Here is a 23153-nt window from a genome sequence, read left to right on the forward strand (position 1 = left end):
GGGAAAGTATCAAATGTGCAAAACTATTTCCCAAAGTAAAGGAGTGAAAGATGTTATTTTGTTTCTGACTCAAAGTTTATTTTTGATGGGAGAACACTACTCTAATGATACTTAATTAGGCTTACAATTTATTTCTATTGCATGTAACAGGAAAGATCAGTAGTTAAGTATCACAAATGGTGGTGGTACAGGGGGAGTTGGGAGAAATGCTGGTTTGTATATACCCAAAGTTGCTCATGATTGTCTGTGATACCAAATGAAATATATTCCTACAAATCTGTTTTCATTTATTATTTCGTGATAATGAAAATAGCACAGATCAGCTTGCATATGAAAAGATGTGGAGGGAGAGAAAAAGGATTTGGGAGAGGGATATTTAGTTTGTGTTGGGAAAGAAAAAAAAATGTTTCCGAAAGTCAGGAAGCTTAGTGTTGGTCTCTTATCTTTTAAGTCAAATATTGAAAAGCCAGAAAATAATTCCACTTTCTCCCTTCAGTTTGTTTATCAAGCCTGGATTACTGACCCGAAAACAGCACTCCGACAGAGGCGAAAAGAGAAAAAAATGTCTGCAAGAGAAGAACAGAAAAGGAGAAAAGGATCTGGGGAGGGTGAGTGTCGCAGGGTGCAGCGGGCTTCAGCCAGCACTCTACATATCTGGGGCATTGAATACAACAGAGGAACTGCAAAGGACAGATCTTTGGACAAATCAAATTCTTAAATTCTAAAGAGTGCAAAGAATTCTACTTGTCCTTAATTGTTTATGTCTGACAGAATAAATTAAAATATAGATTTGAGTTAAGATTCATTTTATAAAATGGGGAGAGGGGCAAAATAAACCCAAAGAGAGTGGACAGAGGAATATATTAAGCTATAGAAAATAAATATAAGATAAGACCTTAGCATGAAGTCAAAAGCTATTTTTGGAAAAAAACTAATAAAGATGAACCTTTGACATTTGGTCAACAAAGAAGGGAAAGCATGCCTAAATAGTGCTCAAACCAAAAATGGAACATAAATTCCAATGCCATTCAACATTATACTGATAGAAACACATTTCTAGGAGGAAAAAATTACAAATCACCAATAGCAAAGTTAAAGTGCAGGGTGGGGGGCACTCAGGAAAAAACATTTCATTATGTAAATCTGACTGTAGATCAGTATTCTAATATAATAAGAATTCCAAAAAATCAGTATAAGAAAATTTCAACCCAGTGGATGAACAAATACAAAAACAATTCACAAATCAGAAAACAAAAACGGCCTTTAAAAAGGAGCTAAGCTTCACCAGTAATATGAGAAACACAAAGTATTTTGACATTTTGGGTTTTTACCTATGGGATTGGCAGGAACCCAAACATTTGATAATATCACCCTTTGGAACGAGTGGGAGGCTGAGTGCCTGCACATACTGCAAATGGTTCCGTAAAGCTGTACGTCCACTTTGAAGAGCAATGTGTCAATACATGTGAAAATTTTAAATATACACATCCCACTACTAGGTGTGTGGCTTAACCTGAAGCAAGATTTGTACATGTGCACAAGGACACATGTCTAAGATTATTTATCAAACATTATTGGTTAAAAATAAAAATTTAGAAATATCTTTTGTGTCCACATAAAGAGGAAGACTCAAGTTCATTATGTTACCAATAGATAATGGAATACTTTCAGTAGTTTAAAAAGTGATATGGATTACTTTGAACTGACTTGGAGAAAAATTTCTGACATATTGTTAAATGGAAGGCACTATGTTGCAAAATGGCATACACATTATGAAATCATTTATGAAACAAAGGAAACCACAAGATAATATTTTGCATTTTAATGGGTGCATATAATAGTGTATAAATGCAAGAGAAAGATCAAGAAGAATACTTAGGAAATTAGTAACAGCGGTTCCTTCTGGGGGAGGGGGTGGAAAGACTGAGATTAAGTGGTATGATTAAAGGGAACTTTAAGCTTATCTGTTACATTTTCGTGCTTTAAAAAAATGTATATATAAATTCTTTGTGATATTAAAAATATATTTAAAAATAAAGAAAAGAGAACATAATTTCTAATGGAGCTCTAATTGTAAACCGCTCCTCTTTTGCCATTCTATCCCCTGCTACCTATTGGTAACTTTAATCTCATTTTACTTTATTGGTTTAATAAAACAAAATTAAGACAGAGCTGATGTAACAAGACATCAGTAAAGAGATAATTGCACAGTCTGCCCTGCAAACCTGTCTACTAACTAAGCTACCAATCTTCACAATATGTTGTGTTCACTTCAACTCTAGTCTCAGGGGCATATGCACATGTGTGCAGACATGGTTTCCTTTGTTTGCTTTTCAAAAATGAGTTCATGCCATACAAACTGCTCTTATATGTTCATTAGCAACGTGTTGTGAATATTTCTCCAATTAACTATTTATAAATTCACATTATTTTTTATAATAGCTGCAAAATATTCTGTAATATGGATATGCATAATTTATTCAGCTGTTCCATCATTAATGGACAGAAGTTTGCCTGCTTCCAGATGTTTGCTGCAATGAACAATGCTATCTATCATAGATATCCCTGGACAAAACTCTACATATAGTCAAACATGTCAGGAAGAACAGTCACTTTCCACAGAATACATTATCAAAAGTGAAATTACTGGGTTGAATGGTGTGCCTTTTTTTACTTTAATAGATATTTTCCTGAACAGTTTTAGTAATTCACACTATGATGTGTGGGGTACAGGAGTGTGCATTTCCCCATAACTTTATCCCCTAGGATAGTATTACTCTTTTTATTGTTTGTCTTTCTCAGGGATAATAAATGGCTTTTATTTTTATTTTAATTGTCCTAACTAATAAGACTAAATACTTTTTATTTTCTTGGTGATTTGTACTTCCAAACCTAAGATTAAACATTTTTATAATTTTCCATGTCATCATATTAGATTGTCCTTATTAATTTGGGGAATATTTATATGCTAAGGATATTATCCTCTTTTATATGTTAAAATAGTTTTCTAATCCAATGCTTATCCTTTCATTTGCTTTATAATGTTATACAAACACTTTTTATTTTTTTAAATATGTTTTATTGATTTTTTTAGACAGGGAGAAGGAGAGAGAGAGAGAGAGAGAAAGAAACATCGATGTGATAGAGAAACATCTATCAGCTGCTTCCTGCATACCCCCTACTGGGGATAGAGCCTGCAACCCAGTTTACATTCAGTATTATTTTCTGTTAGTTTCAGGTGTACAGCATAGTGGTTGGACAATCATATACTTTACAAAGTACCCACCTGGCACCATACGTAGTTATTAACAATATTATCAATGTCAGATAGATAGGTAGATAGATAGATATAGATATAGATATAGAGATAGATATAGATAGATATAGATATAGATATAGATCTTCTTCTTTCTTTTTTATTTATTTATTGTTGACATTTATTCCTTCCCACTTTACCCGCCCTCTGCCATCTCTGGCCCCACCTCAGGCCTTCCCCACACTATTGTCTGTGTCCATTGGTTATGCATATATGCTTATAAGTTCTTTGGTTAATCTCTTCACATATCTCCCACACCCTGCCGCTATGAGCTCCATCAGTCTGTTCCCTACTCCATGTCTCCGTACTTATTTTGTTTGTCAGTGTATTTTGTTCATTAGATTCTATGTATAAGTGAGATCATGTGATTCTGAGTCCAGCATATACCGAGCTAGTGTTGCATACTCTTCTCACTACCCTCTTTCTTTTCTTCAAAATTATGTTTACTATTCTCAGACATTTATTTGACCAGTTCTAAAAATTTGTTCTTTAATCATCTCATAAATATTTCATTACTCTGTACCACGAAGATTATCTCATGTGCAGATGCACCACCATTTACCTATAAATCAAAAGCAGCAATAGTTCAAGGATTTGGGGACTGAAATCAGTTTTATTTAATTATTTAATAAATATTATTCAGCACCTTCTTGGTACAAGGTGTCTCTCTTCTAGGTTACAGATAAAGCAAGTGGATTCTGAAGTGCCAGGTGCTGTGTTTTCTGTGCAGTAACTCATTGGATCCTTACCATAGCCCAGGGCATTCTCTTCTCCTGCCCTACAGATCAGGAAATGAGGTCCCAGAAGGTGAAGCAATTTGCCTAAGGGCATACAGCCATGCAGTGAGTGGTGGGCTTGGAATTCATAACAAGCATCCTGGCTCTAGATCTTCTGGTCTTAACCATTAGTGAACACAAGCATGGGGGAAGGGAAGGAACCCCAATGACATAGAAACTGCAAAGTTTCATTTAAAATATAAATATAGATAAAATAGTGCGGGACCAGAGAATAGGTGACTTTTAGCAGAGTATAAAGGAATTTAATACTGCTTGAAAAAGACAGTGCTTGAATAAAGCCTGACATTTTGGCAGAAGAAATCAAGACCATGTCGGAAAAATAAAGAGCAGGTCAGTCTAGCTGGTAAAAATGATTTATGAAACTGAGTAGTAGAGAATAAGTTTGAGGAGTTTAACGGGAGTCAGATTATTAATGGTCTTTGATAAGGTTACCAAATAAAATACAAGAAACCCAGTTACATTTGAAAATGTTAGATAAACAACAAGCATTTATTTTAGCTTAAGAATAATATGGATATATTGCATGGGACTTACTTATGCAAAATGAAAAATATTTATCTTAAATTAAAATTGAATTAGCTATCCTGTATTTGTACTCGCTAGATCTTAACACCTTAGTCTTAAATAAGAGGTTAAGAAATCAACTGAAACTCTATAATGTCATTTTAGAGGGCGACACACTGAAATTTGTAACATTACCCCAACGTATTCATAATTAAAATTTTATAGTTTGTATCAGGAGTCAATAAACTTGTAAAGGGCCAGATAGTAAACATTTTAAGCTTTTAAGGCCCTAAGTCTCTGTTGCAACTCAACTCTGCCATTCTAGGGTGAAAGCAGCCACCAAAACTACATTAAAAAAATGGTCCTGTGTTCCATTAAAATTTGAATTTTATATAATTTTCATGAGCAAAAAATGTTCTTTTTTGATTTTTTCAACTGTTAAGAATAAAAAAACTATTCTTAACTTGCAGGCCATTTAACACAGGAAGCAGGAAAGATTTGGCCAGTGGGTTGTAGTTTACCCACCTTTGGTATATTATTGTTCTGGAGGGAAGAGAATCTGAAAGCTATGAATTCTTACAACTTTTCCCCAGGAACTCTTAAAATAGGAAGAATATTCGAGGTCTAATTTTTAAATTTCTTTTAATCCAGAAGAGTAGATTTGACAATGTAATATGCCCTAAATGAATCTAACCGATGTTTATTGAACTCACCTGGCAGGTCCTGTGGAGTGGGAAGATCGAGAAGATGAACCAGTCAAAAAGAAATCGGATGGACCAGGTAACAAAATAAAGACAAACATGACCTGGGAGAAATTTGACAATGTTTATGGAATGAAAGGCTGCCTAAAAATAATTAATCAAATGCTGTTTCTGGACTATGGCTACATAATCAGTGTCCTTTGAAATCACATCTCTAGTGAAATAGCAGAGTGACTCCTAAAAGTAGATCTGTCCCTTACACTGTTAGATTATATGTTGATCAGAGTTGATTTGTAGATTCTTTTATCTAAGTACCTATGAAAGAGGATGTGGGGGAGAAAATTATAAATGTTCTATAGAAGCCATCAAAATAAATACACCAAAAATATTGGCAATTAATTTTAAAGGATATAGAAAGAAGGAGTTAAGTAAAGGGAAAGTAGAATTGGAGAGTGAGAGGTACTCTGGAAGCTTGAGCCAACCTCCCCATTTTTTTTTTAAATATGTGTTTATTAATTATTTTACAAAGAGAGGAAGGGAGAGAGAGAGAGAAACATCAATGTGAGAGAGAAACATTGATCAGCTGCCTCCTGCCCTCTCCCTACTGGGGATTGAGCCTGCAACCTATATGTGCCCTGACCAGGAATCAAACCAAGACCTCTAGGTCCATGGGATGATGCTCAATCCACTGAGCCACCTGGGCCAGGCTCAACCTCCTAATTTTATGAGGGAAAACCAAATCCTAACAAGTTTGCTCAGGATCCCAGAGGTATAATCAGGGACAGAATCCCTATCTTCTAACTCCTAGGCCAGTCATGGTGCCATTTGGACTTTGCATAGTATGTGATTGGGAGGAAGATTTCTCCATGCAGGGACCAAAAAAAAGGCAAAACAAAATTCTCTAAATGAAACAAACTCAAATGCCTCTCTAGTTCTATCAAAGTGCTGCTTCCTCTATTGCGCTGGGTTGGAACTCCTGTGTACATTATTTATCAGCAGACAAGATTCTCAGGCTCTTTACTCTGGACACAAATACTTCCAAGGATGCCATCTGCTGGCTCATAATGAGACTTCTTGAAGGCTAGCTAATACCCTCTGTGGCACAGTTCTTAAACCTGGCCTCCATTTCCAGACAGTTTTATTCGCACGTATGTGGAGCCAGGTATTCTATTATTGCTGCAAAGCCTTAACCAATAGTAGTAGCTAACCCTTTAGATTGCACATCTTCTTTGCCAGGCACTTTCCAAGAGCTTTAGACATATTAACTTGTTTAACCCCCTCAAAGATCCTCTTCCCTGTTTAACAGTTAAGAAATTGAGGCAGAGAAAGATTAGCCAAATTCTCAAAGGCTATATAGCTACAAAGGTAGAGGTAGAATTTGAACCAAAGAGTCTGAACCCAGAGTTTGTGCTCTTAGCAACCAGTGATTAAAAAATAAGTAAAAAAATCCTAATTTTACATGTTGGTTTGTGATCACCCAAGTTAATGAAGTGCAGGTTATACATGTCTCCAACACAGCAATTTTAGTTTTAACATCAAGACCACCATATGCAAAACTGTGAAATAATTATATTTATTTTTACCACCTCCAGGGATATAACTGTGAATATGAAAAAACTTAAGTTGTCAAAATATAAGATGCTGCTAATGTTTATTAATAGTTGTAACTAACTTCAAGTCTTTCAGCCTCCAGGCGTCAAACTTACCTTTGACATCTACATAAAATGGCTAAAGGTTCTATCCAAACTACTGTGGGAAATGCATGCCTTGCTCAAGATCAAAACAGAAACAGGAGTGTTGGATGGAAAGACAAGTGCAGGTGTTCCTAGGCTCCCTGGTTCAGAATTGCTCTTCTGTGGAATCTGTAGTCAATTACTCCATTCAGCTTCACCAAACAGCTGCTTCCTCCCTGGGCTTCTTTGTTCAATTAAAATTACTCTCTCCTGTCCCTACTTCCTAGAGTATACTGCATTAAGGCTGCGAGGTGTGGCACAATGTCATCGAGGTTTAGGGGGATAGTGGGAGGCAGCGACAGCATAGCAGGAGACTACTTCGAAGGGAAGTCAGAGCTCACTATTCCCCCTGGGCAGATCGCTCAGCTGGTGTCCCTGGGGCCTGCCTTCGCAGCCACTGTGGCCCAGGGCCCTGCCCTCCAGGCTCTTCTCCCATCATTCTCCCATCTCCTTTTCCAGATTTCCAGTTATCTTCTTAGCTACCAGCTAGCCACTCCAAGGTTCTTGTTACTCCAGTAGGTAGAACTATTTAACTCCCCTTCATCTCTTGCCCATCTGGACTCTGTCTGGAGGCTGTCCCACATAAAGCTAAGCTTCTTCTGGTGGTTTTCCTTTTGAAAAGAGCAAACATTTACCTGGGAGAAAGTCTGCCTTCCTCCTAGGCCACTCAATTCACAGATAACTTTATTTTTTACCATTACCAAGTTAAACTTGGATTCACACTGTGGTATGAGAATTAAAGTAGAGAGAGGATTCATGGAGAGCAGGGCTGAGTCACGAAGTGGTCATAACTGATTGTACTGGATCAAAGTCAGGGAACTATACCTGCTGCCTGTATTTATAAGACTTGTTAGCTAAGGATGATTTTTATATTTTTAATGGTTGAAAAATATAAAAAAAGAAGAGTATTTCATGACATGAAAATTACGAAATTCAAATATCAGTATCCGTAATAAAATTTCATTGCAAACCCACCCATGTCCATGCACAGACAGTGCTGTCTACAGCTGCTTGCACACAGCAGTGATTAGTTGCAATAGAGACAGTATGCCCTGGAAAGCCAAAAATATTTACTATCACGTCCTGTCCAGAAAAACGTTAGTTGACTCCAGCACAAAATCCTAAAGGCTATAATCATTAGTTCTAAATCTGTTAAGGTTTCACTGTGACCCTTAAATCCAGGGTGTTTTTTGTTTGTTTGTTGGGGGTGTGGAAAGGGTGAAAGATGCAAGTTGTTTTCTTGTTGGTGGTGTTTGTTTTTAATAAACAGTAAGACAATTCTTAATTCATTGTCATGTTCGCTAAGTATTTGCTTTATTGCAATCAAGATTTGAAATAGTTGATAAAACTAAGGTTTTTAAATACCAAATTTTTAAAAAGTACACATTGATCAAAATTTGGTGGCATGTCCTTAAGGGTTCCTTGTGTACCAGTTGAGAAACTGTAGGCTTACACGAACAAATGAGCAAGACAGTTAATATGGGATCTTCTCTCTTTTATTTTGATTCAGACCTTAAAAAAAAGTGAGGGCACAGATTTGGAATCTCCTCAAAACTGATCAGTGATCAGGGACCTCTTGTCGAATTCTCTGAGGGCACGGGCCAGGCATTTGCGGCCGAGACTAAGGAAGAACACAGGACAGAGGAGCTGAGCTTAGCACACTGGGCAGTGAGCGTTCCCAACTCACCAAGTCGCAACACAGATAAGGAAGAGAACCCATGTACATCAGGAATTTCATGGCTTCTGTTGGTTTGGGGAGGACTGATCCCGTGTGCAATATTTCGTAGTTAGCACAGTTCTGTATAATTAAGAATAATGGTAGTTCAGTGGTGTACATATATGCTCTTAGTACGTGTACCGAGCTCTATGCAGTCGCTTTAAAGTGATTTAACTGAAATGTGACTGCACTAGAAAGTATCAAATTCTTACTGAATCAGCAGAGTTGTTTCCAAAAACTATTATTACTTAAGAAATTTACAGAAAAAGCATTACAGGACACAGTTACCTGGATGAATGCATATTGTCTCTATCCCTGTGTCAATAACAAAAATATCTTTGACTGTAGCCTCTACTTTTAACCAACCCTACAATCTGTATACAAATCTGTTCTGACATATATTTTGAGCAGAGGTTAACCCTAGCTTGGTTTGGATGCCGGCACTGCACTGCAGAGGCCCAGTGGTAGCTTCCTAAGCTGCAGTGGCCCTCTCCCCCCGGCATGCTGAGCCAGGCACCCCACTCAGCGGGATGGAGGCTCAAGCAGGTCTGCCTTTGGTACAGCATCACTGTCTACACACAGCAAAACGGTCGATGGCATTTTGTTCCTTTAAAATTTTGTTTCTTTTTCTTCTTCCTAGATAATATCATCAAGAGGATATTTAATATTTTGAAATTTACCTGGGTCCTCTTTCTGGCAACAGTGGATAGTTTCACAACTTGGCTTAACTCCATTTCAAGGGAGCACATTGATATATCTACAGTTTTGAGAATTGAAAGATGCATGCTGACCAGAGAAATTAAAAAGGTAACACTATTGGAATAATTCTTCTTGCTTCTCCCCACATTATAAAGACTGTGAAAGTCAATATCCAGAATTCCAAGTAGAAAAAGATAAAATCCTTTCTTTCCAGACTATTTTTACATAACCCTTTTACTTTTCTGTATATTCATATTTGTTCCATGCTCAGAATTAAAATCAGACACTACACACACACACACACACACACACTCACACACTCACACACTCACACACTCAGAGTCCTGGGACAGTAGCCAGTTTATTCACTCTGTCCCCTCGCCTCATCGGAGTTTGCAGGTGCCCAGATTCCCATGTCTCATAAAGGATTATGTTGTTTAGTCTGAGAAGTTTGATCTAAAACTTCTCATAGGAAAAATTAGGATATATGCAGAGCAACAAAATGTAGTCATGTAAGGTTTATATATTATATTTAAAAATAATAGTTGGTTTCTGGAAAAGTTAGTATTATATACATACTTATCCATAGCTACAAACTTACAAGAAGAGATTTCTTTTTTTTAATTGTATTAAAAATATTTGACATATTATATTAGTTTCAGATGTACAACATGTCTTAGTATTTATATATATTATGAAATAAGTCTACTTAACATTCATTACCACACATAGTTTTTAATTTTTTCTTTCTTATACATTTTTAAGATTTACTCTTTTAGCAACTTTCAAATACAGTAGTCCCCCTTATCCATTGTTTCACTTTTTGTGGTTTACCCTTGGTCAACCATAATCCAAAAATATTAAATGGTAAAATTCCATAAACTACCAATTTATAAGTTTTTAATTGCACGCCATGCTGAGTAATGTGATGAAATCTGACACCATCCTTCTCCATCCCACCCAGGATGTGACTCCTCCCTTTGTCCAGCATCTCCACTCTGTATACACCCCCACCTGTCAGTCACTTAGTAGCCAGCTAGGTTGTCAGATCCACTGTGGCGGTATTACAAAGCTTGTGTCCAAGAAACCCTTATTTTACATAATAATGGCCCAAAGTGCAAGAGCAGTGATGCTGGAAATTCAAGTATGCCAAAGAGAAGCCATAAAGTGCTTACTTTAAATGAAAAGGTGAAAGTTACTGATTTAATAAGGAACAAAAATTATATACTGAGGTTGCTAAGACCTATAATAAACAACAAATTCTCTATTGGTAAAATTGTGAAGAAAGACAAAACACTCTGTCCTAGAATTTTGTTCTAGCTGAGAGAGAGAGAAAGAGACCATGTCCACATAACTTTTGTTACAGTATTCTGTTATAATTATTCTAATTTATTATTAGTTATTATTGCTAATCTCTTCAGTGTGCCTAATTTATAAATTAAAGTTTATGATAGGTATATATGTACAGGAAAAAACATAGTATATATAGGGTTCAGTACTGCCCACAGCTTCAGGTATCCACTGGGGGCCTTGAAATGTATCCCTTGTGGATAAGGAGGGACTCCCATATACAAGACATTTCTTGTTTAGCATTATCCAATAATATTGAGTACCATTAATTCAATGAGTTGACATCAATCTCCAACTTCACTAGCTTTGTGTTAATCTACTCAAGGTGTGCATGAGAGCTGAGAGTTGTCAGTATTGAGAGATGCCAGGTGGCCTCAGAGGCGAATAAGAACTGTGGCAATGTCTCCACTGCAGGGCAACGTCCCCACCCGGGAAAGCATCCACATGTACTATCAGAACCACATCATGAACCTTTCCAGGGAGTCTGGACTGGACGCAATTGACGATCATCCTGGTGCTGCTTCAGGTGCACAGACAGCCCACAGGATGGATAGCTTAGATTCACATGACAGTATCTCCAGGTATTTCATGTTCTAAACAGTGGGTTTAATTTTGACAAAGGTAAAAAGGTGGACTTCATCAATATGAGAAATGAATGTATAAGGTGAAGTTAATCAGAATTAACATGGGTCCCCACCTTCTTCAGGATATCTCCATATGTATGGAAAAGCTAAAGGAATGTTGTCTTCCCCTAGACTGAGCCAGATTAAATAAGGTATCAACTGAAAAAAACCTATTAGAAACATCTGTATGATTCATAGGCACAGGATAGTGGTTTCCAAACTGAAGGCAAGTAAGAATGAACTTTCCCAATGACAAAATTACAATTTGTGTCAAGAGGTGCATCTTTAACTCCATTTAAAGGTGCCACTCGACAAGTATCTTCTAGACCAGAATCTTCTTCCATCTGTTATCTTTGATCTTTTTATTTCAGAATTGTTACTTTATAATTCATAATAAAAGTCCAACAAGTGATTCTGTCAGCTTCCATCTTCTCTGAGTTGTGTGATCACAGGCATTGTCTCATAACATGCATTGATCATTCGCCATGGGCCAGCACCAAGTACTGTGTATGGGTTACCTCAGTTTATTCTATGAGATGCCTGATGTTATCATCCCCATTTTACAGAAGACAAAGTTCAGTTACAGAGAGGTTAAGTAACTTACCCCAAGTCACACAGCTCGAAAGTATATATAAGCAGACTCAGGATCTAAAACTATCTGGTTCAGCTCAAGAGCCCAGCCTTGCAACTACCATATGGTATGCTGTCTTTCATTACTTCTGCACTCCAGGCCAACTTTGAGAACTGACCTGCCTTTCTTACTGCCTATCCCAGCAAAGCCGATGCATTCTTTGCACCACAGTATTCTAGATAGCTGCTGTCAATTGTGTAGATCTAGCTTTCAAGTTAAGGCAGAAGTCCCGTCTTAGGAAGGAAATAACATGCCTAATGTAATTAGCTCCACTGAATGAATTACCCCTTATGTCCACCTTCATAGATAAAGAGTTGTATCCCTGAGGGTTGATTCTGGGATAGACACATAAAGATAAGTTATCTCTAAATGGTGTGAGCCTGGGAAGAATGACTTACCCACAGGATTATTTGTGGAATTCTGGGCTAAAATTCCTGCTGTATAGTGACATCAGAGATGGGCTGTATTCCCACTGTTGGTTTATTTATTTATTTATTTTTATCCTCACCCGAGGACATTTTTCCAATTTTTGTACAGATAGAGTGGGAGGGAGGGGGGGAGAGAGAGAGAGAGAGAGAGAGAGAGAGAGAGAGAGAGAAACATCGACGTGAAAGCGACACATCGAGTGGCTGCCACCCGCACGACCAACCAGGGCCGGGGACAAACTGCAACCAAAGTACGTGCCCTTTGTGGGAACCGAACCCGGGTCTCTCCGGACCACAGGCCAACGCTCTAACCGCTGAGCCAAACTGGCCAGGGCCCACTGTTGGTTTAGAAGGTCCTGGATTATTCTGTCATACTTCACATGCTGAGGAAGGCACCAGGTTCTAGTGCACTATTTGTCCTTTACAAATGCTGAATTTGGCCCAGACGGTGTGGCTCAGTGGATTGAGCATTACCCATGAACTGAGAGGTCCTGGTTCAATTCCAGGTCAGGGCACATGCCCAGGTTTCGGGCATGATCCCCAATAGGTGGTGCAGGAGGCAACTGATAGATGTTTCTCTCACATCAATGTTTCCATCTCTCCCTTCCTCTCTCTCTAAAAAAAATTAATAGAAACTTATTTTTTTTTAAATACTGAATTTTTTACAAGATGAAAGAGGGGAAGGAACTAAGACTATTTTATCAATACCGTGATACTGAACCCGAAATGGATAACTAGAAGTTGAAATAGCATCCTGAATGGGGAGACATGGGTAAAAAACTGCTTATTTTGAAGTGCTATTTTTAGCTGTTGCTGAATTGCTCTGTTTGAGCTTCTCCAATTGTGCCTGTTCTTTATTCTAATAATCTATTTAATGTAGATCTAAATTAATTGGTATGGAAAGATCATATATATAGTAAAAAAACAAAACTCAAATTTTAAAATAGTATATATCCTGCTCTAGTTGTGTGGCTTCCTTGTTTGAGTGTCATCCTGTACACCAAAAGGTTACAGGTTTGATGATTTCAGATAAGGGCACATACCTAGGTTGTGGGTTTGATCCCAGTCAGGGCATGCGTACTGGAGGCCATCGATGGATGTTTTTCGCATCAGTGTTCCTTCCTTCCTTCCTTCCTTCCTTCCTTCCTTCCTTCCTTCCTTCCTTCCTCCCTCCCTTCCTCCCTCCCTGTCTTTCTTTTCTTTTCTTTTCTTTCTTTCTCTCCCCGCTTCCTCTCTCTCTAAAATCAATAAAAACATATCCTCAGGTGAGGATAAAAAAATTGTATATATGCTAAAACCTCATTTTTATTTTTTAAAAATATATGTATTCATACATATATTGATTTAAATTTGATTTTTGTACAGATAAAATTCTTCATGTATATAACTCCTCCAGTCTCCTCAAAATAAGTATTGATTCTTTTAAAATCCTTTAAGTAATAGTAAAAGATATATTTTTCTTCTTTAATTTGGGAATAACATTCACTTATTTATAAGTTCCAAAGAAACGGATATATTTTAACTATTATCTATTTTTGTGAACAGAAGAAACACTTAGGACAGAAATGTAAGAATACAAATACTGTTTAAGATGCTTTTAATTCCTAGAATAAAATAATTGATTATTAGAACATTGTGCATGGTAATAAAACTTAATTTTTCATTCTTTTTCTACCCACGCATACACACATTTCTCAATAATTAATTTGTGAAACCACTGATAATATCTATTACAAAGTGAAAATGTCCTTGCATCAGGGAGTGCTGACAGCGCCTCCTTGTGTGTCTTCCAGAAAGCATCCCACAATCTGCATTTTTAAAAGGGAGCTTCATTCTCCTTTGACAGACTCCATTGAGACAAACAGTTATTGTTGTTTTTATTTTCTTTTGCTTTGTTTTGTTTTATTACAAACCATAAAAACTGTCCTATTTGGAAGCTACCAACCTTCTCAAATGTGTTCTTCTTGCAACAGCTCTCTCTATGTCTATAGATCAATTACTGAAACTGAATTAATTTATCTTTAATTCATTTTCATGCTAAAACTAAAAGTCTATTTTTACTCCCATTCTATACACACTCTTACATATTCCAAGTTATTTCATAGTAGCTATTCCTTTCGTAATAAAGGGAGACTGCATGAGATGTTTGCAGAAGCAGTCGGGTGTGACAGCAGTGGGGTGAGAAGGCAAGATTTGTCTTAATGTAGTGAGTATTCAAGATACTGACTAATGCTACTTCCCAGATACAGGGGAATGAAAATGAAATGGGGAATCTGAAGTTTCCAAATTCACCCACTTTATAACCTATTCATGACTAAACAACCATTTCTTAAATGACTTTAGAGAGAGAGAGGAAGGGAGAGGGAGAGAGAGAGAAACATCCATGTGAGAACATAATATCGATTGGCTGCCACCCATATGCACCCAGAATGGGGATTGAACCCTCAACCCAGGTATGTGCCCTGACCAGGAATTGAACCCCATGACCTTTCGGTGCATGGGAGAACACTCCACCAACTGAGCCACATAAGTCAGGGCCAAACAACTAGTTTTTAAAAATGGGAGAATGGAGAATTAAAATGCTGAGATACTCTACATATACATTTTCCAAAATATGTTTTGTTTATTTATTGATTGATGCATACCACATACAATTGCCCCACTACACTCAGCTTTGGACAGCACTGCTGTGCCTATATTGAATATGGACAAGGTCTGAGGCGAACTACATTTTCCTTTTTCTGAATTCCAAAATAAAAGGCTTCGATGGCTCTGGTTATCTTAACTGAACTTCATGTCTCTACTTATCTGGGAATATTTTCTCCCACAGAGTTAAGAATACAATTATGTACATGCATAGTATATAATTTTATTATTGCATATTTGCATCTGTTCTTCAAAAAATATGATGCCCCATAATGTGATTTATAATATTTTTCAAATTAAATTTTTTACCTCCCTCTTGCCTTGTTTCATAATACAGAGAATTTTTGTTGTTATGTTGATCCCTAAGCTTGGCAAGTAAAAGGGGAATGGATGGACTAACCTTTCTTCAGTAATTTGCAGTGACACTAACAGTCATTGGTAACATTTTCTCATGAACCTCTTTTGAAATTTTATGAAGCTGTGTGCTGTCTCCCAAAGCGAAAAGTACACAGAAGCCTCCCAAATATCATACATGAATGTGGCTTGAGAATACTGCTCCAGAACCAAATTCTAAATCAAAGAGAAAAACGAGAATATTAGAAAGTGAATTGAAAATAAATATCCATAAAATAAACATACGTAATTTCTGTATCAATAACTTTTAACTGCACAATAATTGACAATATATCCAATTAAGAAATTAACTAAAATTAAATATCATAATTTAAAAGGGATAAAAATAGAAAGAGAAGAAAAATAACCGTTTAAAATAAAATCAAATAACTGCACTTAAGTCTGACCCAAAATCACAAATATAAAACTGTATCCATAATTAAAAATTGTGAGGTAGAAGATATTTAAAGCCATGAATTGTCTTTTAACAAAGACTGTCCAAATATACCCCAAATTTAAAAACGATCAACCAAACAATAAATTTACTAGTAAGAAGTCAATACCTCTAAAATTAAATTTTATTTTTTATTATCAACCTAAAGAAAGGGGAGACGCAGTAGGGTCCATTATATCATTATGTCTGTCATTAGGAAATTAATTTGCATATTTGCCCTTTTATTAATGACTTAAGCTGCATTCCTAGTTTCTTTGCTTTAGAAAACTTTCAAATCTTCAATTATTTGTCTACACGAGAGTCTATAGTAAGCCATGCTGATTGCTGGAAGGGCAGTGATTTTTCCCTAGCAGGTATTCTAAGTAGAGAAGCTTGCTCTCTGTACCTGTGTCATTGGGCAGGGTCTTGCATCATCTCAAGAAGGACTCACATGCTCTGTGTGGCCCAGCCCCCATTTTCAGAAAACCCAGCCTAGGTGGAGCTGCCTGGCCTGCCACAGCTCCTGTCCTGGCATCCATGCACCCATCTCTACCTTTGGGCTTACAGTAGAGGAGGTCGGGGTGGGAACCTACCAAATGAATTTGACTTATTAGAATAGTCATTTCCTTCAAAACCAGATACAAAATAGCAATCATTTTACTAATGACTGTTTTATAAAATCAGAAATCATCTACCTTCCTAGAATATACATTTGTTTAAATTCCTACAAAAAACATCAGTGACATCCTAAGGAGCATTCCTAGATATGAAAGGATGTATTATCGTTTGAGATGAAACCTGGAGGTTGCTGTGTGACCTTGCAAGGTGACAACAACCAACCATTTGGGCTTGTCTTCTAGGCCTGTTTTTATAAAGGTCCTCTCTTTCCCTTTTACATGTAAAACTGTCCTACGTTGGGCAATAAATTGGTCACACTCCAAATATACGTACTCCAATTGCATGGGATGTGAAGATGGGCTGACGAGACAATAGAACTCAGTGCAAGAATTAACTAGATAAGTAGGGTTTAGAACAATAGTTCTCATGTAGAAAATTTGAGCAGTGCTATGGGAGAGGCAGCACCCTGTCTTTCTCCCTGCAATCTCCAAAAAGGCCTTGGTGTTGTATCTTTAAAAATATAAAATGAAATATAGAAATTCAAAGACCCAGTTCCCTTATTTCATAAATGATAAAGTTGGGACCCCCAAAGAGGGGAATTGACTTATCTAACACCCAATAGCCAGTTAATGTCCATGTGGAGAATCAAGCCCAGTCTTCCCTGTGTTTGTGCATGCATTTCTAGTTTATCATTTTGTTCAGGACATGGTGACATTTAAAGGAATTATAGCCTGCTTTTAAAAAGACAGCCTCTGGGTCCTTACTAGAGACCATTTGATTGCTTGCGTGCTCATCTGTCTCATTGTCTTGCACCTCTCTTGGCCATGTATCTGTGACCCACACAGCAGGATGGCCCCACAGGAGCACCCGTGGGTTATGCTAAAGCACATGGAACCTGAAAAACCCTTTAACAGGTTCCATGAGTGAGTGACTCAAATTCCCTGCTCCCCAGCCCACAGAGGTTGTAACATCCTGAATGGTGTCCATTTCTGTCTCATAATCACTGACTGAGGGCATCTGGCTGTGCAGGTGGGGCATATGGTAGGCCTCCTAGTGTAGTCATTTGATGAAGATGGATGTTCAGTTTAACAGTGTCACCTGGGGAATCAGCCATCCTGCATCACAAAGGTCTGCTCTCCTGGGGCAGCCAAGCCATTCATATTCAGGTTAGAAGATCTGTATTCCAGGAGCTACCCTCATGGGCTCTTTGAGATTAAGCTAAATGTCTGAATTGAAATCATGTCTACATCATAATGCTGTTTGCTTCTTCTTCTTCAGTGCATCACCCAGTAGCATCTCAGTCATGAATCTGCCATCAGTTCCTCCCCAGTTGTTGCTTCATTGGGGAACAGGAGCTGAGGATTTTAGCCAGTTGGTTCTCACCCTAATGATATCCATCAACACCTAAAACATGATCCAGAAGAAAAAATTCATTAGACAAAATGAAAAGTTAACAGACAAAATGACCCTGCCATTGCTAGACTTCCTTTGTTGTTTTCTTTGTACCATTTTATTTATTTATTTATTTATTTATTTATTTATTTATTTATTTATTTGATGTTGGTTTATATACAGTTGCCTACCAAACCAACATGTCTTCTACATGCAAGGCATCTAGTTTGGCTTCACTGAATATCACTCAGAAAATGGGGTGGAATATTCAGTTTATTGTGGTCATTCCTGAGCTTCACACTCTCATTTTGGAGACTGTGCTTAAAAAATTGGAATCTTTTACGTAAATTTTACATGAGCAGGTATTTCTGCTTAAGCAATTTGGTTACAAAATGCTCTCATAGAACTCAAGGAATCCAAATAAAGCATATTTTTCTCAATATAGAAACCTCAGTTGCAAAGTTACAATGATATAAATTCTCTGTGAGAGGAGTGTTGGGACATATAATTACTCTATTTCTGTGTCCCACCCACATTTTGTAATTTATCACTAGCCAATATATTTTGTTAAATTCAGTACTGTTGTGTTTTATTGTCCTGCCAAACAGGTCCTTCCCCGTCCCTGCGCCTTGCTGTGGTGGTGGTCGTCGTTGTGGTGTTGGTGTCGTGTGTGGTTTGCTGCATGGCAGTGTGTTAATCAATTGATCCACATGTAAACTGATTTACCACTGGTGTTTTAACACTGTCTCTGTAACTGTTTGCGCTGCTAGCTGCTACACTGAAGCAACCATGCTGTTCTCAAGGCAGTCTACCCTTGATGATTTAGATGGACCAGAAACTGTTCCTAAAACAAGTGAGCGTGCTCGACCTAGGCTCCGTAAAATGCTCAGCTTGGATGTGTCCTCCTCATCAGCTGACAGTGGCAGTTTAGCATCAAGGTGCTTAACTTGTGCATGTTTTGTCTGTAATTTATATCCCCTGTCTCATTGCAAATATAAGTTTGTGTGATGTATGTTTTCTTTTTCTTTTTCTTTTAATAAGTTGCATGAATAACCAAAGCATAACCACCATCCTTTCTGGGACATAACTGGTTGTTCCCAGGACAGCATTCTAGTAAATTAACCGCTCTTTAGTTTTTGTCTGTTAGGAGTTTCTTAAAAATCCTTATTATAAATATTGTCCTCCATTTTTTAAGTATTTTATACTTTTCACTTTCAAAGAAATTAGCATGTTTCCTCCGTGATTGAGAGGCTCATGTAGGCAGTCCTCACAGGGGAAAATATGTCAGAAAAGTTAGAAAAATTGTTCTCATGATTTCATCAAAAGATAACATGCAGTAGAAAAAGAAATCTGAAAATGTGCCTTATGTGGTCATTTTTTGATATAGAACAAATCTGCCATATTTTATATGCATAACTGACATAAAAGTCAGAATATATTTTACCACTGATTTTTTTTAAGAACAGTAGTATGTAATAGAATGTATCATGTTTGTAGACTCTAACTTGTTTTGTTTGAAAAAGATTACTTTCAGCTTAAGTTTTCTCATTAAATCCTACCATAAAATAATCATGAAATTATTTGCATTAAATTCAAAAGCTCTTTTCTGAGTTGCCTTTGAATGTTCAGCAACTACATTTTGCTTATCCTGACACCAAAATAACCCATCCAAAACTAATTTCAATTTTGGCAAATCAGAGGGTTGTTAGTTTCTTTTTGCTGGCAGCTACGTATCTTAACACAGCGCTGCAGTACGCCAGAGTCTGCCAGTGAGGGGAATGCCTTGGCCATTTGAGATGTCCTCTGGCAGACACAAGCTATGCTGTTCCACTTTGTTGATTCCTGAAGGTACCAGGGTTTGTGGAATCCCTTTGGGGACAGGCCAGATCCAAAACCATAGAGAGCATTCCTGTCACTGGATTTAGTGTAATTGGAAGTTAGAGATGGTCTGGGGTTGGCTCCAGTGGTCTGAAAATACCCTGGGGTGATCAGTCAATTTCATGGCCTTCCTAGGAAGCTATGTCTAATTAAGGTAAGTCTTAGCAAAAAGCCAGTTTGGCATGGCGTTCCAAGAGCCTTCTACGTGAGGTGCATGCATGCTTAGGGGCAAAGCCCTGGGAATAGTAAACACCTAAGCAGAACTCATGCAAATCTGGTTTTTTAGTCTCAAGGGAGAGTCAAGTTTCATCCACTCATTCATTTCTTCACTGACATGTCTACACTGGTGTGATGACAAGAAAAATGGGTACAATCTGCATTTGAGAATCTCATTGTTTACAGACCCTACTTGCCCACATGTGCCATTCAGAAAACAGTGCGTACTTCAGAATCTAACAAATTATAGTTTTATATCCACAGATTCTACATCTCCAGATAAGTTTTGTCCCTCTCCCCTTTGGGGACTGGATGTATCTGAGGTAAACAATATTAAAAAGCATGCCATGAATTTCACTGGTATGCCAACTGTATTTTAATTTCCAACTTTTTCTGCATGGACCTGCCAGGGAAAGTTAAAAAATAAAACACAAAAAGAAAGAGTGGAGGATGCCAGGGAAAAGAACTGGATGCCAAAAAGAGAGAGTGAAGATAAGGGTAGAGAGCTGATAGGAAGTGAATACTAGAAGGGGAGCTGGCAGAAGAAAATCAGTTGACGTAGCTGGGAGTAGTCAGAGCAGCAGTGAACCCTGGGGGTGGAGCAAGCCCCTACGGAGAGATCACACCGGATAGGAGAAAATGATAGGTGTTTCCGTGTGGAGACAAAGAGCTTATTGGAAGATGGTTGGGAGCTGGAGATGGTAAAAATTTAGTCAAATGTAATCAACAGTAATAAGAAAACAGCAAAGGATGGGAAAACAGGGAAAAGGAACAAATGTAAAAGAAGTGGGCCATTTTTGTTTTGTTTTTTATAAAGCATGCAGTTGTTTAGCCTATATTTTATCATTCCTGTCATCCTCTCTTCTGGCTCTGGGTAGGTCCCTTGCATAGGATTGAGAGTAGGGTTGATCTTGTTCAACACCAGCAGACCCAAACTGGCAAGGCTTCTCATTTCCATATGCAGTTTGCTTTAAAATATAGACAATGGTAGGTATGCTATGCTGTGTCTTGATTTGGAGATAAACACTGGAACCCATGGCTGTGAATCTTGATATGAATTTTAAAATCTCCATGCATAGGACTTGCTCTGGTTTTCAACTGGGTATGTGCACTGTCAGCTTTTGCGTTTAAGAGGGTGCTGTTTGCAGTCTGCAGACCAGGTATGAATACCCTGAAGGAACAACACAGATGGAATGCAGGGAGGGGAAATGTGTTCACTTTGTTTCCATGCTTTGTGAGTAAATTTTGTTTGGGAGTACTAAGAGGTACCTTGAGAATCTGAGAGGATTCCGAGGAGCTGGATGCTAAGACAAGCGTCTGTGCCCATCCCTTTCTTCTGACAGCGAGCCCACTCAGTGCACCATGCTGTATTCGCGCCAGGGGACCACGGAAACCATAGAGGAGGTGGAGGCCGAGCAGGAGGAGGTAGAGGCCAAGCAGGACATAGAGGCCAAGCAGGACGAGGAGGTGGGGGTCCAGGACACCGACGATGAGGGCAGTGAGGCCGAGGCGGACATGGAGCCAGATGGGTCCGAGGGGCCTGAGGAGGAGGAGGACCAGGAAGTGGAGGATGAGGAGGAAGAGGCAGAGGAGGTCGAGGAGACTGAGGAGTCCGAGGAGGCCGGCTTCACCCCAGAGACTGAGCTGCCTCAGTATTCCACCGAGGAGGGCGATGTGGAGGCCCCGCCATCCTACAGCAAGGCTGTCAGCTTTGAGCGCCTATCCTTCGGCTCACAGGACGACTCTGCGGGTCCGAGCCGCATGGCAGTCAGCCCCGACGACAGCCGCTCAGACAAGCTGGAGTCCAGCATCTTACCCCCGCTGACACACGAGCTGACAGCCAGCGAGCTGCTGCTGAACAAGTAAGAGCCCGCAGGCAGGTGGCAGAAGCCTCTCAGGGTTTTACACAGAAATCTGGGGACATGGGAAAAGGGGAGGGACAGGAAGGATCATGCAAAATGGAAATCAGTAATTTGAAGAAATTAAGACAAATGCATTGTCATGTTTATTTTAACAGGATGTTCCATGACGATGAGCTTGAAGAATCCGAGAAATTCTATGTTGACCAGCCTCGGTTCTTGTTGTTGTTTTATGCCATGTACAACACTCTGGTGGCCCGCTCAGAAATGGTGTGCTATTTTGTGATCATCCTAAACCACATGGTTTCTGCCTCCATGATCACCCTTGTGCTCCCCATTCTGATATTCCTCTGGGCCATGCTGTCTGTCCCAAGGCCCAGCAGACGGTTCTGGATGATGGCCATTGTCTACACAGAGGTAGGCCTTGGGAGGAACGTTCTTGCAAGTTGCTTTGAGCATTGACTCTAAGTGGGCCTGCCTAACTCCCAGACAGTTTCACACAGAACAGTCAGGAAGAGTCTGAGGTGGCTGGCGTCACTCCAGACTCTGAATTGCCACAGTTCTCCACCGAGGATTTTCTTAGGTAGCCAAATTATTGTTATTTAGTGCTGGTAATTTTATATATCTTTTTACATTTCACATCTCACACAAGATAGGTGCTAATATTATTCCTATTTAATAGATAAGGAACCAGCTCTAGTAAAGTTAAATAACTGGTCCAATGTTACCCAGCTGGTGAGTGGTGGGGCAGACTCCTGAAGCCTGGTTGTCTGCCATGTGATATTACCCACTAAGATAATAACAGTACTATGTAGAACCAAGCATAGTGCCTGGAGCCTGTGAATGTTCCATGAATAGATGCTGACTTAACCATACAGTAAGCCCTTTGAATGTAGTTTAATGCAACAAGGATATATCCCATTTTTAAACTTAGGCCAGTTTCCATACATCAAAACCCAAGGTTATAGAATAACTCACTTAAACATCTGAATGACAGAAAGAGAACCGCCAACCCATTTCCATCACAGGTAAGGGGATAAGAGACACTGCCCAGTTGTACCTGCCTTTCTACCCTGCCCTATTAAATATATAGAAAATCAGAAATGCCTATGACAACCATAGAACTGAAAATAAAAGGGAGCTCTATGTAGAAGGATCATTTTCTTACCTGGCTCTTAAAAAAAGGTTTTCACTAACAATGGTACTTAATTCTTAAAGGATA

At 38.5% G+C, this 23153-nt stretch overlaps 1 protein-coding gene across 1 annotated transcript in view; it reads left to right on the forward strand.

The window, feature by feature from the left end:
- The window catches only part of PIEZO2 (piezo type mechanosensitive ion channel component 2), a 586652-nt gene that overhangs the window by 525785 nt on the left and 37714 nt on the right, over positions 1-23153 (forward strand). The window contains exons 36-41 of the mRNA XM_036245071.1: positions 497-608; positions 5338-5397; positions 9409-9575; positions 11232-11398; positions 21416-21934; positions 22090-22348. Coding sequence (XP_036100964.1) covers positions 497-608; positions 5338-5397; positions 9409-9575; positions 11232-11398; positions 21416-21934; positions 22090-22348 — 1284 coding nt within the window. The remainder of the gene's footprint in view (positions 1-496; positions 609-5337; positions 5398-9408; positions 9576-11231; positions 11399-21415; positions 21935-22089; positions 22349-23153) is intronic.

The sequence above is a fragment of the Molossus molossus genome, unplaced genomic scaffold, assembly GCF_014108415.1.
Source record: "Molossus molossus isolate mMolMol1 unplaced genomic scaffold, mMolMol1.p scaffold_m16_p_6, whole genome shotgun sequence".
Classification (NCBI taxonomy): domain Eukaryota; kingdom Metazoa; phylum Chordata; class Mammalia; order Chiroptera; family Molossidae; genus Molossus; species Molossus molossus.